This window comes from Anas platyrhynchos, chromosome 22, assembly GCF_047663525.1.
Source record: "Anas platyrhynchos isolate ZD024472 breed Pekin duck chromosome 22, IASCAAS_PekinDuck_T2T, whole genome shotgun sequence".
NCBI classification, from domain to species: Eukaryota; Metazoa; Chordata; class Aves; order Anseriformes; family Anatidae; genus Anas; species Anas platyrhynchos.
Genome location: NC_092608.1, coordinates 2,399,606 through 2,416,734, shown reverse-complemented (window position 1 = coordinate 2,416,734; position 17,129 = coordinate 2,399,606). Strand labels below are relative to the sequence as shown.

General features: G+C 47.5%; 1 protein-coding gene across 3 annotated transcripts; it reads right to left on the bottom strand.

Moving 5' to 3' along the window:
* Positions 1–3,047: 3,047 nt before the first annotated feature.
* On the bottom strand, positions 3,048–15,355 carry ENO1 (enolase 1). Of its 3 annotated transcripts, NM_001310404.1 has the most exon segments (14): positions 3,055–3,507; positions 4,022–4,080; positions 4,521–4,629; positions 5,021–5,222; positions 5,398–5,595; positions 7,094–7,239; positions 7,241–7,249; positions 7,252–7,316; positions 7,472–7,605; positions 7,818–7,887; positions 8,782–8,840; positions 11,382–11,477; positions 12,233–12,326; positions 15,254–15,271. In NM_001310404.1, coding segments are annotated over 13 exon segments (1,302 nt in total). In that variant the 5' UTR covers positions 12,318–12,326; positions 15,254–15,271; the 3' UTR covers positions 3,055–3,437.
* Positions 15,356–17,129: the final 1,774 nt, after the last annotated feature.

The following is a 17,129-nucleotide window of genomic DNA, read 5'->3' as shown; positions in this document are numbered from 1 at the left end:
AACAAGGTGTGAATGATAATGAATTATTATTACCTGGGCTTTGCTAACAGCACAGTTAACCAGCAGAAGGCTTTTTGTCAGAGCTGGGACCAACCTATTCACCTGAACAGAGGACTCCAGCTCAGTGAATTCCCTCTCTTTTCCCCCCTGATTTGTCACCGCACACCAGGACACCAGCCCAGAAGCCAGCCCCTGCTGGTGCACGTCCCCATGTCACAGCCAGGCAGGGTTTTGTCACCTTAGAGCAGCCGGTGAGCTGCTTTCCAGCTCCTTCCTGCTGCTTACGAAAAGGAAATCCCCAGGTGTGAACGCAGACTTACCCACCCAGGGAAGGCAGGTAGAGAATTCAGCCTTCACTTTCTGAAGCACCAGGAAAAAACCAAGCGTGGCTCTTGCTTCCCGACACAGTTCTGCTAAAAAAGCTTTCCAAACCATTTTGCATACATTACAGGCCTGCCTCTTTGACAGAAGAAGAAAAATCCCTTGATAGGATTTGTGTGTAATTAGCTGGTTTATTCATTTAACAGGTCTAATTCAGAGATCAGCTATGTGTGAAAAGTGCACCAGGTTTCAAATCTGCACGGAGTGCAACCAGCTTAGGCCAATGCCTCATGAAAGGACAAATTTGTGCAAGAGGAAGCATTTACCAGGGGCTGAGCTGGGGCTGGTAAATTTGGTATTTATAGCAAAGCTCTTCTTAAGAAGGGCTTGACAGAGGAGATAAATCTCATAAGGAGAAGCAGTTGCCAGCTGCCCAACAAAGCAGGGATGTTTTCATTGCACCACTTATTGACTTTGCAGGGAGGTTTGTTCCAGCAGCCAGCTGTGCCTGCATTTGCTTTCAGACCCCATCTGCCGAGCTGGCTGCAGGGCCAGGGAGCCGAAGCCACGGCTGGGGGCTGAATTCACCTCATCCTGATGGGTGCTGGTCCTTTGGATGCTGCAAAACATGGCCCTGGCTCCAAATAAAAACAGCCTGGGGCAGGGGAATTCCACATAACTCCACTGAATGCCCCTGTATAAGGATGGCTGTGGGCCACTGTCCCTGAGATTGGCGTTTGCCTTTTGCACAGGGGCTGCTTGCATCAGGAAACACACTGCAGCACACCCGACCCGTTATTTTCCTCCCTCCATAGTTCCACTTAGAGGACAGATGCCAAAAACTCCCTGGCCCTGCGAGGGGTGTTTGGCAGTCTGAGTGATGCACTTTCCCCACTCTTTTTATGAGATGAGGTATTTTAGAAATGCCAAGAGCAGCTGAGCCTTCCTAGTTCAAACACATCGATCAACGGAGACCACAGAAGCCAGGCATCCCCGTGAACAGGGCCCTGTGTGCTGAAGCCTTTCACAGCTCCTGCTCACGAGGCAGCTCCAACACCGCCCAGGACACTATCCCACCTCATCCTCCAATGCACACATTTATTTAGGGATGTGACATGGCCCTCACACTAATTAGTTATAGCATTGTATTTTTAATTATCTTTTAAAATATTTTTAAAATACTTCTGAAGTTTGTGGTTTTTTTCCAGTCTAAAACTGAAGATTTTCTTAAAAATAAGATTTTTAATGTGATCAGCAAGCACCCTGCAGCATCACTGGCTTTAATTTCCTGCTTACTGATTTAAAACTGTAGCAGGTACAAAATCGATTTATGACGCAAGGAACCAGTGCAACACAAGCAACAGCCACAGTGGGGCACTGCTGCGCTCCTCACACCACAGCTTCCCAACCATGGGTGCTTTAAGCTCCTGGAATTGAAAGACCAGCAGAACAGCCACTGAAGTGAATCAGGAATTCATCTTTTTCTCACAAAGCAGCCATTATGGGGGAAAAAAAAAATGTAAGCAGTAGGAATTGGCTTAAACAACCCCTCCCTCAGTTGTGCAATAATTCGTTTTTCTCTGCTTGGCAAGCATTTAAAAAAATCACACTTCTGCTTCCCTTTAGATGCTGCTGCTGTGACAGCGACCCCACAGTGCTGGGAACAGAAGCCCCGAACATGCTCCTGCTGGTCCCCAGCCCAAGGGATTCTTCTTTCCTCACCTTCAAGAGCATCAGCAGTGACCAGGAATGAGCCTCTTTGCACTTACTGCCTTCCCTTCCTAGCAGAGCTGCAACCTGAACAGAATAAAGGCTTTTGCAAAAACAAATATTTGCTCATATGCCTTTTGTTTATGGCCATCTGTTCTCACACAGCTGGAAAGCCCCTGAAGTCTCTTCTTCCCCCTCTGTGAAATACAGTACCTGGTTACTAATAGTGCAAAAATTAAGCGCAGCTATCAGAGCAACTTTCAATTACACCTTGTATTAGAGTGCTATTAGTGATGATAAAACAAATACAGCAGTTTTTAATTAAGGTTTTGTTTTTAATTCAATATGGCATCCCACTCATACCAGGGCTCCCTGCGCAGTTACATGGAAACCTCTATGAAATCAATCACAACCTCCTAGAATCACTTTTACAACAGATTTCAGGGGCTTCCCTGAGTTTCCTCTTCCAGGCACAAGGGTTTGGGAACAGTACTGTCCCACAGCTCCCATGCTGTTGAAGCACACCTTGTAGCAGCAGCAGATCAAGATTGAGACTGCAAAATTACTTTCGAGATGGTTACCTGTCAGCTTCTTCTACACCAAGGCTATCACTATTTTTTTGCCCCCCTCAGTAATGCTATAAAGAGATGGAGCAGACATCTGCAGTCTGATAAACGTTAATTGCAGCACTTGCCCAGACACAGCTTAACTTTGCTAAATTCAGGAGGCCCTGAGCTTTTCTTTCCCTCAAGGATCATAGCTGATCTCATAGTTCAAAACCTGTGTCTCATACCACTTTCACACAACAAAAAACATTCTTGAAGGCCACTTACTGATTGCGGGCACATACTTACAGCTAATTATTTGTGTATTTGTCACAAAGCAATTTAAGTCCACCCCCAAACCACACTGACAAGTAGTCCAACTCCCATTCTGCAGCTTCAAACAGGACACACTTATGCAGACAGGTATCCCTCTTCTTCACCCTCCCCCAAACCACTCAAAGCCACACTTCGTTGGGTTGTTTGATGCTTTTTATTTATCACATGTAAAAACACTACTATCTGTTTGTAGGTACCTCTTGCTGTCCTGCAAGTCAAACAGCTCCAAACATCAAAGACCAGACAGGCAGAGAAGGGAATTGCTTATGCCCAGTGTCAACGGGTCACGGTTCCGGAGCATGTTTAACACAAAACCTCGCTGGGATTGTTCTACAAAAGCAGATCGTTACAAGTAACAGATCAGAGCTGGTGGAAACACTAGGTGAAGGAGTCATCTAGGGAGGGAGAGGACCTGCAAACTGGTCTTTTTCCTTCAGCTGCCCTCATCTTTCTAATACAAGTAATTGTGATCTAAGTAGGTGACTAGTGCTATAAACCAGAACGGGGGTGTCTGATCCACGCAGCTTAGTTGATACGGGGGTTCCTGAAGTTTCTTCCAGCAAAGCGGGCCTTGCTGCCAAGCTCCTCTTCAATCCTGAAGACAAGGAAAGAAAATGCTGAGTGAGCAGAACTGCATTAGCACAGCCATTGACCTTACACTAAGCCACCTGATCTAAGAGGCACTGATGGTACCAGCGGGGTCACCAGTCAGCTCCCCCAAGCAGCTTGAGTAATCACACCTTTAGCTGCCCTGGTCAGTAACCCTCATCTTACCTAACTGCTCAAACATTGGAAATGCTTGCCCAAGGCAACTGCATCATGCAGTCAGAAGGACAACTTCACAGAGATAACGTCACTAAACACTGTGTGAGGCTCTCCTTTTCTGTCTCCATTATGATCACAACCCATTCAACTCATCATACATCACACTGCCAAGCTCTGCAAGCAGGGCACCAGCCCAAAAGCATCAGTTTGTCCTTAAGCTACACAGTTCTGGAGATGCAGAAGAGCAAGCTGTGCTCAGAATGCATCAGTAGAGCATCCTTTTTTTTTTTTTTTCCTTAAAAATCAGGCTTAGCCATTATTCCTTTTCCCATTCTGAATCTCACCTCAGCAGCTGGTTGTACTTGGCTAGGCGCTCAGATCGGCAGGGGGCACCAGTTTTGATCTGGAAGGGAAATCAGAAGGTTGGTCAGGAACTAGAGCAAAAGTAAGGCCACAAATGCAATTATAAAACTACTTTATTCAGAGTAATAAGCACAATTACAAGCTTCATTTCAGCGCCAGGCTTTGAATACCCATACGCTTAAACATGATAGTGCTCAGGAGCAATAAGGAATGTTCACATAGGAACAGCTTCTGTATCAAATCCTGACACACCCAGGTCTCTCAGATTTTTAATTGTTGGCTAAAGGTGAGTTTACACAAGATAACGTGCTCCCATATCACTCTCCCATTAGGCAGATCAGCAATCAGCTTCCTGTACATAGGAGCAGGAAGTCTTCACACCTTAAGTCACAGCAGACCCCACCTGCTATGCACCATGGCTTCATCACCATATTGTTTAATCAAACAAGGAAGCAAACTACAGCAGGTACAGATACCAACCTGACCAGTGCAGAGCCCGACCACGAGGTCAGCAATGAAGGTATCTTCTGTTTCTCCGGAGCGGTGACTCACCATCACGCCCCAGCCGTTGGACTGGGCAAGCTTGCAGCTGGAAGAGAGACAGGCAAAGCGTCACACCACCCTATTTGCATAGCGACCTTCGCTCTAATGATGCTGCCAAGTGCCAGGTATTCTCTGCTCTGGCTAGACAGAACTGCCCTTTGGTATGTCAGCACTAGGATCACGTGAAAACAGTGATAAAAAGCTGCTTTTACGCATGCTTAGGCAGTGTTCGATGTACCTATATAACTATAAGGCCATGTAGGTACAGGTTTGCTTGCCAATAACCTCTATGAGTTAGCTTCTAGCCCCCTCACAAATGTCCAACCAACAGATTTCTACTGCACTGTTCTCTGTGTTCATCCCCCTCAATTATACAGTCCCCCTCTTGTGCACTAGAGGATCTGCCGTGACATGGCTAAGAAGGGAGAACAACTTACGCTTGTAAGGACTCTGTCACAGATCCGATCTGGTTGACCTTGAGGAGGAGGCAGTTGCAGGCTTTCTCCTCCACAGCCTTGGCAATACGCTTCGGGTTGGTCACAGTCAGATCGTCACCAACCACTTGGATGCCAACGCTGCCAGTAAACTTCTTCCAGGCACCCCAGTCATCCTGGTCAAATGGGTCCTCGATGGACACCACTGGAGGAGGACAAGGAGATTTAACAAATTATCACCATGGAAGGTAAGGCCTGCAGCACATTTCTAACCCTGCTTTCAAATAAGCATTATCTACCCCCAAGAACATTGCTGCAGCTCCTAGAAAGCTAGTTTATTCTGCGTGTGTTCTGCAGACAAGGGAGGCTGCATGACTTACCTGGGTAGTTCTTCACAAAGCCCTTGTACAGGTCAGCCAGCTGGTCAGGAGAAATGTATCTGCTAGGATCATCGGGGGATTTGAAGTCCAGGTCATACTTTCCATCGCGGTAGAACTCTGAGGCAGCCACATCCATGCCAATGACAACCTTGTCAGAGTAGCCAGCCTTACCGATGGCAGTCTTCAGCAGCTCCAGGGCTGGAACAGTTAGGCACTGGTGAGTTCTGAACACCTCAACACAAAGCTATTCCCTTGCCAAGAACAGTATATTCACTTGGCCAGGAATCTCCGTTACCCTCTATGGAAAGCCCAAAGGCCACACAAAACATTTAACTCTCCAGCTTCTGCACTAATAGGAACAGGCCACTACTTCAATACTGCTTTTAGATTGTAATCCCCTGAGACAGCACTATGGCATTTGTCATCTCTTCAGGCATGACTACAGTCTTCCAGCAAGCTTAAGACAAGGTGATACTACAACTTCTTGATGCTTTATGAACATAGGCAGGAAAATGACCACACCTGAATCCCTTTCAGCTCCAGATCAGGTGCTGGCCATGACAGAAGTGAGCACCCAAATCCTGACATGCAATGAGATACAACCTGCTACTGCACGGGGCACCCTCTTTGTATCCACCTGTTTTCTCTTGCACATTTATTTAAAGAGGGAATTTAACTACTCAGGAGTCTTGGGATATTACCCACTACACCACCCTGTTTGGCAGAGTCCAAGCAAGGCAACTCGGTATGCTCACAGCCAGAAAGACTCCCTCGAGCATCCTTGACTGCAAGCCAACCAGCCAGGTCAGCCAGGCTATTTACAGTAGGAAGCTCACATCAAGTGTTTTTTTTAAAAGATGCTCATGCTGTACAAACTGCAAGAGCAGCTGCTACCAGCAACACAGATTCCTGGGACTGTAATAGTCATCCAAGGTCATCTTCGTTGATGTCTGGGGTACAGACCTACCAAAATCTGCATTTAACCGTGGGATGCAGGGAACATGTGTATTTCCACTGCTGGCTCATTATCAGAAAATGATATTGGCCTCAGTATCAGAAAAGGCAACTACAGTTCAGAGGCCAACTTCAACAATACTCTAACTAGCTGCTTTTATGGATGCAAGCAACTTGAGTTTTGCACTGTATTGACTTACTACAGCTCCATTTCTGCACAAAAAGGCCAGAAAACAGCCCTTCTGAGTACAGATCATTTTTGTAGGAACCAGCATTTCACTTTCCACAAGACAGACTGTGCCACTCTCCCCCTGCAGACTTCTCAACAGAACTGTCGGGATGTGGAGGCAGGAAATGCCTCCATGTCCCAAGTTGGCCCACATGCACTACCACACATCAGCAGGCACAGTTCAAACTGTTTTTCTCCTTTGTCAGCAGAAAAGTCCACTGAACTTTGACCGCTGACTTCTAGGAAGCCCATGATGCATACAGACGTGTCCAGACCACCCCTTTAACTGGAAGGTGGTAAAATTCCCTCAGAGTGGTACGGAAGCAAAGTACTGATGAGGCACTGAAGTGAAAGCTATCCTGTCAAGCTGCATGAACTCATTTCCAGGAGAGTAGCTCTGTGGTCCTACACTGCACCGCATCACAATACGATCTTAGAAAGCTTGCCAGGACAGAAGCAGAGCAAATGAACAGGTGATCAGATATACCTCCCACCCCACTAGGCTTATTTTACCTTCTTTATTCTCAAGGATGTTGGGGGCGAAGCCACCCTCATCACCCACGTTGGTTGCATCCTTCCCATACTTCTCCTTGATGACATTCTTTAGATTGTGATAAACCTCTGCACCAATGCGCATTGCCTCCTTGAAACTGTCAGCACCCACAGGGAGGATCATGAACTCCTGCATAGCCAGCTTATTGCCAGCATGGGAGCCACCGTTGATCACGTTGAAAGCCTTGGAGTAACCAGAAAGAGAAGTTTGAGTGTTTCAGTGTAGGTGGACAACAGCAAGAGACACTCCACTATCAAGAAAGCTTGATCCAAAACCAGGAGACATTGGGAAGCACCTGGTCAGATCAAGCCTTTAGTTAGCTGTATCAGGAGACTTACGGGAACAGGCAGGATGACTTCTGGGTTTCCAGCAAGGTCAGCAATGTGACGGTACAAGGGGACACCCTTCTCAGCAGCACCAGCTTTGCATACAGCCAGAGATACACCCAAGATGGCGTTGGCACCAAATTTAGCTGAAATAGGAATAAGTTGTTTACAGAAATGCTGAATTTTCCTGGAGATTCAGCAGTACCAGCGCTATTATGGTCTCAGTTATGTAAGTGCACAACCTAAGCCGTGCACTGCACACTGTTTGCAGTACACAGTGTTTCTGATAAGGTAAACAAGACTTCTGCAAGAACAACCTTTATCTCTTCATGCCTACCACAACACAGAGCCCACTTACATTTGTTCTCTGATCCATCCATGTCCAGCATCAGTTTGTCAATCTTGTCTTGCTCCACTACATTGACATTCTGCAGAGAGAGAAGCAAAACATTGATGACCCACATGGCTCTAACAACTCTCACCTACCCACTACATCTTTATTTCACTGGTGGGCACCAGGAATTTGTTTCAGTGCAACTACCCAACAGCAGAGCTGACTACTTCAGGCCATTATCAAACAGCAGTATTTCCTGGTCCCTTCCCCAAGGCTGACAGAAGTTGGGCACACCAAAAGCTTGTTTTGTTCTTCAGACAGAAGACATTCGGACAGAGCTGTAAGGCTGCCATGTCCTTTACCTCCATGACTACGGGGAGGGTTACACTGCTCTCAGCCTAACATTGAAGAAAGCTCCCATTTACGCCCTCTGCTCCTTCACTTCAAGCTTAAAGTGAACCAGCATGCTCAGATCACAAACCCATTTATAATTCAGCACACGTTTGCAATCATAGCTAAGAATGTGCCTTTACTTTAGGTATTATCACTGTCTTGCCCCATCCTTTCTAGTGCTCAGTGCCCACAAAGGGCAGAGGAATCTCACTCAAACCAACTTACCTAATATTCCCCTAAATTCCCCCCAGATTCACCAGCCTGGAAAAAAACAGTCGTCCCCCCCCCCATTCAGCTATCCTTTTAAAGGGTAAGGCAGCTTGCATCTTAGCTGCACTCCACTGATGTTCCCAGGTGCTTAAGTGTTGTTGCACACAGCAACACTAGGCTGCTGGGGACTGTTTTGATTAAGTGTTAGATACGCAGTCATTAAGGGAAGCAATTACTGTAAGTCAGTTTGTTCTCATGCACTCCAGTACACAGGCTAGCAACCCCCACGTAACGCAGTTCTTGTAACTGTCTCTAGAGACACCCATCAGCTAGGATGCACTGGACTGGCATTAGCTGATGTTAGCAGAAGACAGATCATTCCTACCTTGCTAATCAGTGCGGGTGCAATTGTTTTATTGATGTGCTCAACAGCTTTTGAGACACCTGGAAGGAACAAGCAAATCAGACACTGGTCAACCACACTTGTTACGCAGGCATTAGTAGATGAGCTCAGTAACAACAAAATCTAAGAAGTACCACCTCATGCTATTCAAACCCCAATCCAACCTGAGCTTACTGCTAGATCTGAACACTTACAGACGCTGTCCCAACTGAGTGGAAGTTGCATGAAATAATATCATCTAGGAATGCCTGCTGCAATGTTAGTTTGCAAGACCATGCACTGGAGAACCTTGTCCAAGTGACAAGGTTGCACTGAAAGCACATCCATTACCTGTGTACACAGTGCTGTCGCCAGGAACTCGTTAACATATTTAACAGCTCTGGATACACCTGACAGAAGCGAAACGGACAAGAGAAATCAAGGAAGAGATGAAGGCTCACAGCCAACGACAAAATCAGTCATGCAAGGAAAAGAGAAGGACACAAGTAGGGCAACAGACCTGCGGGTTAGCAAGTGTCTGATAGTGAGCTGTAGACCAGAAACGGAAGGGTTCAAAGGGTAGAGAAAATTGTGCAGCAGCCAGCCAGGCTGTGTTTGTTCTTTCCACCCTGGTTTCATGGTGCAGAATTGTGGACCCAAACCTTTAGTGGCTGAATAAATAAAGGTTTTAGGATATTCTACTCCTATCTGCTCATACAATGGATGAGTAGGGGGAAATAAAAAGGTTTCCCTGCTAGTTAAGCATGCAGCAGCTCTGGCATTTCACTATGCTGTCATTCTGTAACACTATTAAAGCATCACCTTAGGGTATGTTTTACACTCAGTATAGTGCAAAAAACCTATGCACTGCCCCTGTACCTGGATGCATGCATTCAATCTGAATGTTGCCTCTCATAGGGAAAAGCATGTGAACACAGCACCCTTCTTTTTAATGTGTGGCCCACCACTGGGTTAACCAGGAGCTGCACTAAGAACTTGCTTCTTCCCCATCAGAGGCCATCATTAGCCAGCTACACCATTAGCCTCAGGAATGCTGTCATCCCTGCAGAGCTTTTAAACATCTCTCAAGACCCAGGCTTCAGAACCTGCTGAATGCTAATTAAGTGCACCCTGAACCACATTAATTGCCTTTCAAATAGTCTAAGTCAGCAGATTTAAATTACTGAAGACCTTCCAGCTATCTGCAACTCACCCCATTTGGTGATTTTTTTTTGTGACTCATGTTATTTGCTGGGTGATAAAAACCTTCAGCTGTAACAGCCTGTTGCAGAAGCTTAGACTACTGTCTGGTTAACTGTCTACAGGATCAGACTTTGCAGGTCTAAGCACAAACACGTTTAGCACACAGAGGTAAGTACACTTTTACTCTTCTCAAGAGAAAGTGCCCCAAGTGGATAGCCTAAAATCTTCTGTTCTTTGAGATATTGAGTAATCTGAGGTTTATTTTGTATTGAAGTAGTAACCACCATGAATTTTCCCAGACATGGCTCTGCAAGTTCAGTTCAGCAGCTATCCACTCTGACCACTTTCTCAATAGACAAAATATTTCAGCTTCTTTTCATCTGTCTGACAGAAGTTTGGAGTACTGACAAGATTGCTTCTCTCAGCTGAAAGGTGAATTGATTGCACATACTTGGAAAGCACCACCAGTGGTTTTGCAGCAGCAAGTTAAAAAGCTCTTGGACCTACTGTCCAAGCTCCCCGAATAGTTTTAAGAATTGCTACTAGGGCGTTTATTAGTTAATGGCATCTTATATGCGGCTATTCATTTTCTTCCATGCTTGTTTCCAAGCCAGTCTTCAGGACTACTGCCAAGTTGCCTTTCAGGACTTAGAATCAGTCCACAGACAATTAAGACAGTATGCCCCTAACACAAACTTACGTATTAGGACTATCTGCAATGAAAGACAAAGATCAAGTGCCTTTGGCTACAACGCAGCCTGAAATGAAAACATTTCATTGACTGCTACTAGTGTAGTTGCATGTTACCAGTGGTCAGTAGCTGGCATAAACCTCACAAGCTCAGGACTTAACATGCTGTGACCTGAGGAGGTACAGTGCCACAGCAGATGCACTTAACAGTTCTTGGACAAATCTGGGCTACAGAGATCTTGTGACTAGCTGCAGCATCACCAAGCCTTCTGGAACAGGTAGTTCAGATGCTCTTAGGACACCCTAAGAAGCACTCTATTCCTGAACTCTCACATGCACCACATACAGGGCAGCAGAGAAGTGGAACAACAAAGCATGTTTCAGCACACTGTTCTAGGGCAGCATCAGCCAGCTGGCGTGCCTGAGCCCCACATACGATGTACAACGCAATGCTGGAGGCAGTTCCTCTCCTCAGTGTCCCTTGGAAAATCCAGCAGCGTGCTGCACCTCTACCACCACCACGCAGCTTACACGTGGGTAGGGCACTACCATTTCACTGTTCACCTTCATCCCTCCTGTTTAATTGCCACACCTTATGGACTTCTTTATTGCCTACTGTAGTCTGTACATCTCTAATACAATCTAACTAGCATATCCCTCTGCAGCAACACAGCCACTGTAAGAAGCCAGGCACGGAATTTCAGGTTTACCTTTCCCCATGTAGCGTGTCTTGTCATTGTCACGAAGTTCCAGAGCTTCATAAATTCCAGTTGAGGCACCGCTGGGAACAGCAGCTCTGAACAGACCTGTTTAAACAGAAAAAAAGAGTCAAGGGTGCTGAACTTGAAGAACAAATTGGTACGCTGCCTGCAGTTCAAGATGCCAACTTGAATCTCCAGCCTTTCCCTTATCCCACACAGCAAAGAGCTTAGTGGGGGCAATCTCATTAAGTGACTGCATTAATCTTTTGAGGCAGAAAGATCAGCTATTTAGTTAGTGTATTACAGCTATTGTGTATGCTCATTCCACCAAACCACACTGGTATGTGTTTGTACAATGCCTTTGTCAGATCCCATCAGATATGGGATGAACAACTAACAAAAACCAAAGGAAAGTCCTACAATAATTAGAAATATAAGATGTTATATGGGAAAACCCAATTAGACAAGTTGTTCAGTCATGCCTGATTACCTATGCAGAGAAGAAACCCTTACCCAGGATTCAGCTCTGCAGCCGAGGACTGTTTCATTACACAAAGCAACCACTTGAGAAATTAAACTTCCTCAAGTGCAGTCATACAGGGTTTCTTCATCACAGAAAAACTAAGTCCATTAGCAGCTGCTTAAGAACAGGAACCAAGGCCTTGTTAACCCCAAGTTTGCCAGTGCTATCCCAGTTTGAGCTCAGGTCAAGGGGAAGAAGGCAGGTTGCACTGTTTGGATTAATACTTCTACAGTTTAGACTGCAAAAAGCAGCACACTTAAAAATCATTCCACTGTAAAACTGCCTCTCCAGTTCTATCTGAAACAGAAAACAAAACAATTTAGAGCTAAGGACTCACCCTTGTTGGTGTAGAGGTCTACCTCAACAGTGGGATTCCCACGGGAATCAAAGATTTCACGGGCATGGATCTTGAGAATGGACATCTTGAACACCTGAAAAAGTGCAATATTAGTTTATATTGTGCAGCATCATCTGCAGTCATGAGAACAGCTCAGAAACTTCACATCATATCAAATAAGAAAACTTTTAATACTTGATTAGTCTCACATCAGGAGGACAGGAATCTCAACCTGGGCAGGAAGAGCCATCAAAAAGAAGCAGCCTCGTTTCCAGGGTCTTAAAGGAATGTCACCACTTACCATATAAAAGCAGCCAAGTAATCCCAATACAGGAAATTTCTGCAGCTAGTTAAGAATTCTTTTTGATAAAAGACTCGAGGGCAACAGCTCTTAGTATGCACAGCAGCTGTTCAGAGCTGAATGTAACCTATCTTGAAATAGCAACAGACTGCTTCGTTAGAGCCATGGCTCTAAGTTATGCCCTTTCTTGAGAAGAACATCTACAGGAATAGCCTTTCCTCTTAAAGAGAAGAAAAAAATCACTACAGTCCTATGAATACCGCCCTCCCTCCCCCCCCCACCTATATATTTTTTACTTAATAAAAGTGCAGTAAGGAATGCCTTATGTAAGCTCAGCTATATTTTAAAAATCAAGTCAAGACAAATGCCTGTGAGCCACGGGCTAGCACCAAACTAGTTCATCTGCAGAGAAGCGAGCTCAGCCTCAGAAGAACCATCTGGAAGCTGGCTTCTGGCAAGCCCGTGTGGGTGGAAACCCTGCATACGGGAACAGTCACGACACGAATCACTCATTACCGAGAAGTTCCGATGAGAGGCTCTCAGAAAGCCTGCTGCTTGCAGAGAGCTTCCTACCCTTATTCCTGCTGCGCAGCAAAGTCCTCTCCCTGCGTTAAAGGCATGGGCAGCCATTTGTTCACCCCCTTGGGTTCAGTGTCCCTTCCAGCTGCCCTGCCTCTCAGCAGGGGATCACGCAAGGCAGCTCAGGTATTTTAGGTATCGTCTACTTTACTGTAAGACCCACACACTGACAGATGATATGACTGTCACAAGAAGCAGAGCAAGCTAATTCAATCTGGCCTCCGTGCTGCTGCTGCTTTAATCAGGGAACACACAAGCCTGCAATAAATCCCTGCAACTCCTGTTATCAGTCCCATCCACATAGACATCTCTGCACTTGCTCCAAGCAATGCCCAATATGAGCAGCCTGCATTTATCTGAAGAGGGCTTTCACAGCTTTTTAGGCTAGCACTTACGCCTTACTTTCCTTTTCAGAGCCACAGATTTGCCACAGAACGCGAGCTGCACTACTCTGAGGGCAGAGGCAGCTCACTAGGAAGGCTTAGTGCAATGCAGTAATGCTTCCTTGCCTTTACACAGGTGTCACTCCAGCAGCACACACTGCTGGAGCTTCCATCTGTAGCCCACATCTGACACTACCCGAGTGTCCTTGACAAACAACCTCCCCAGCAGTCCCTCCCTTTTCTTTAGGGGGAGGCATTTCACCGCTCCTTCCAGAAATTCCTCACACTTCATTTGGTTCATTTTGCAAGCCCCCTCCCTTCTGTGTTCAAGGAACAGTTTTCTCACCGTGTTATTCCTAAACCTGAGGGTGTTTAGCTCCTCACAGGCTGAGCGAGGAGTGTTCTGCCTCCCTCTCTGCAGAGAGCTCAGCTCTAAAGCGAGAGCTGCCCCTGCACAGATCTGGCTGTGGAAATGCTAACTGCACACAAGCTTGAAAAGAGCTCATCAGTAGCACTGCCTGCCCCAGACCTTTGTACTTTGTGATGGAGCAAGCCAAACACAAGCAAATACTGGAGGGGCATTTTATGCACGTCCTGCCTCAAACCTTGTTTTGTGCTACAGTCTGCTGGCAAGGTCAGTGTCTCCTTTCGGGTGAGGAGCCACATACACCAGCTCCGTGCCCTTCCCAAGGGCACCCACGTTGTTAGCTATTGCAAGGCTAAGCTACAGCCCAAGGCACCACTCCCAAATCTGAGAACTGCCTCCACCATCAACTCAGGTCCAAGAAATCCACTCCTACCTGATGCTGTGCTCCGCACAGGAAATACAGCAGTAGCAATGCAAAAGCTGAACTCAAAGGAGGTATTCTGCAGCCTCATTACTCTTAGTGAAGAGGGTATTAAGAGGATTGGAATGGAGAATAAAAACCAGCAGTAGTTTGGCCAGAAAGAACTACCCTGGTTAGTTGAAAGGTCTTATTACCCAACTACCACACAGTTTCCATAGATGCTGTAGGACTGCAATTCTCACACCATCACTGCTCTGAGAAAAATAACCTTAGACCTTGACTTCACTGCATCAGCTCCTAACACTGGAGAAGCACGCCTAAAAAACAGGCACGTGGGGACCACCAGAGGCACCTCCTGCTCTCCCCCTCGGTGCTCCACGTGGTGGTTACCTCAATGCACGAAGCAAGGGCAGCGAGGTGTGTGAAACAAGCCCGGGGCGCGCTGCGCCACTTTCCCCTCTCCTTCTCCAGCAAGATGGAGGAGGCCTCGCACTGCCTCGCCTCCGCCCGGGGCTTGGATGACCAACTCCGCCGCTTCCTGCCAGGCTCCCGGTGACTCAGCAGCGTGTAACGGCACAGCGGGGCCCCCACAGCCCCCCCTGCGGCCCCACACGACGCCAGCCGCCTAAAAAAAACGGTTTTTCTCCCACTTTACTCCCAGAGATGCGCACTGAGCCGCGAGGTGCTGCCCCCCGCCCGCTCTCCCTCAATATAACCACGATTTAACCCCACGGAGGCACCTAGCAACCAGCACTGAGGGCCTATGAGGGCCTAACGCCAACATTTACCCCTCAAAGCTGACAGACACCTCCCGCTGCCGCCCAAACCCGGCCCAGCGGCTGCGTAACGACACAAACACCCACGTTAAACCCTGCCCAAGGCCCCCGCCCCACTACCCGAGCCCCCGCGGAGCCGAGGACCCTCTGAAGGGGGCAGGGGTCCCGTGAGGCGCCGCCGCCGCCGCGCTCACCCCGCACCCGTTCCGTTCCGCCGCTGACTGGGAAGGAACCGTTGCTCCGCCGCCCGCTTATATACCCTCCGTACGACCGCTCCTCCCTCCCCTCGCCTCCTATTGGCCATCTTCGCCCCCCACCCGTTCCCTATTGGCCGCCGCACCGCCGCGCCGCTCACCCATTGGCTGGCACCGCCTCGCGCCAGCGGCGGCGCCGGGCGCGTGCGCTACGTGCCGCGGACGGATGGAAAATCCCGCGGCGAGGGGGGCGGGGCCGCACGGAGCGAACCACTGGGGAAAAGGGGGGGGAGGAGCGGAGCAAACCACGCGGGGCTACGGGGGGGGAACGGGGCGAGCCCCAGGGGTTTGGGGGTTTTGGGGCAAGTCCCTGGGGTTTTGGTGTCCTCCCGTAGCAGAGCATTGCAGGTCAGCCATGGGGCTTTTCTGCTTGCTTGGGCGTGCAAGGAAAGGGATTCCTTCCCTCTCTTTGCAGCAAAAAGCAAAAAAAGCAGCAAAAAAAAACAAAACCAGCAAAATGTAAAATTAAATAAAATAAAATAAAGCACCAAAAAGAAAAAAAAAAAAAGCAGAAGCAGCACAATGCAAAAAAAAAAAAAAGTTGAAAAAAAAAAAGCAGCAAGAAGCAGCACGTGGTGGACACGGGGAGGGCTGGGCAGAAGGGAATTTTTATTAGGGTACGCTCAGTCACACGGACAATAAAATTTTATTGGGTTTTGAAGTGAACGCCCATCAGATTTCCGGGGGGAAGCGGCGGCAGCAGCACTGATACCGCCGGTACCACTCCTCAGGCACCAGCTCCGAACAAAAGCTTTTCATCCCAGCTCTGCACAAGGGAACTGATGCCCCAAGGCATGTAGACCACGTTGCATCTAAAATATAAATAAATAAATAAATAAATAAATAAAATCAGCTAAGCAGCTGGCCACAACGTTATTTTTTCAAATGGATGCGGCTATGCAAGCTCCTGAAAATCTCCAATCCCTCCACGGATGATCTGCAGACAAAAGCATCAGGTTATTCACTGATAATTATTTAGGCTGCTGCGTTGTGGTGAGGTGTGAAACTTGCTGTATAGCTTAATGTTTCTTTGGGGTGCTGATCCCCCAAACTTGTGTTATTGCCTTTGTGTTGGGGGTCGTGGCAGCTGCTCCTGACCACCCTGAGGCCTTATCCTGCCTCATGCTCGCTGCATGAGGGGAGAAATCCTTGCAAAAAAGCTCCTGAGTGGCTTTGTAAAAGTACCTCGGAAATCATGCTGAGCCTTGTAATGGAGCCGGAGCATAGGGAATGCTAATCCTAAAAGCAAGGGAAATTCAGCATGGCAATAGCTGAGCCTGACAGTGAAGCATGGCGGGGGCTCTCTGGGAGTAAAGACATATAGGTCGTGATTAGTCTTAGGCACACAGAAAAGCAAACCCTCCAGCACCTCCTGTGCACCCAAAGCCCTGCCAAAAGACCCAGCTTTGCCACTCATCCCATGGCCAGGCTCTGTTTTCCCTCCAAATGCAAAACCAGTGCGAAGCAGGCAAATTGACCCCAGCAGTGTGCAAGCAACAAGCTTAGCACGGCATCCCTTTCGTGCAGTAGCTGGAGGCAGCCCTGGCCTGGCACCGTTGAGGTGTTGGTATAGCTTTCCCTGGGTCAGCAGATTTTTTCAAGCTGTGCTGTGCCACACGGAATCAAACAGAAGCGCGAGCTGGTATGAAGAGTGCCCCTGCTCACTCATGTGTCTTCTCATCCTCTCTTTCTTTAAAGAAAAAGTTGAGCATCCCTGAGGCTATGAGATATCTGGCTGGCACGAGTTCCTGTGGGAGTCTGGGCTTGTTACCAGTTAATCAAATACTCAAATATAATTTTTGGCAGAGGGGCATGT

Bases quoted from the DNA above. Each gene is read 5' to 3' on its own strand.
- ENO1 (XM_027442986.3), bottom strand. From the start codon at position 12,317: ATGTCCATTCTCAAGATCCATGCCCGTGAAATCTTTGATTCCCGTGGG. The intron at 11,478-12,232 runs GTGAGTCCTTAG...CTGTTTAAACAG, and splicing joins AGACCTCTACACCAACAAGG to GTCTGTTCAGAGCTGCTGTT. The intron at 4,081-4,520 runs GTTGGTATCTGT...TTTCCCTTCCAG, and splicing joins TCGGGCTCTGCACTGGTCAG to ATCAAAACTGGTGCCCCCTG.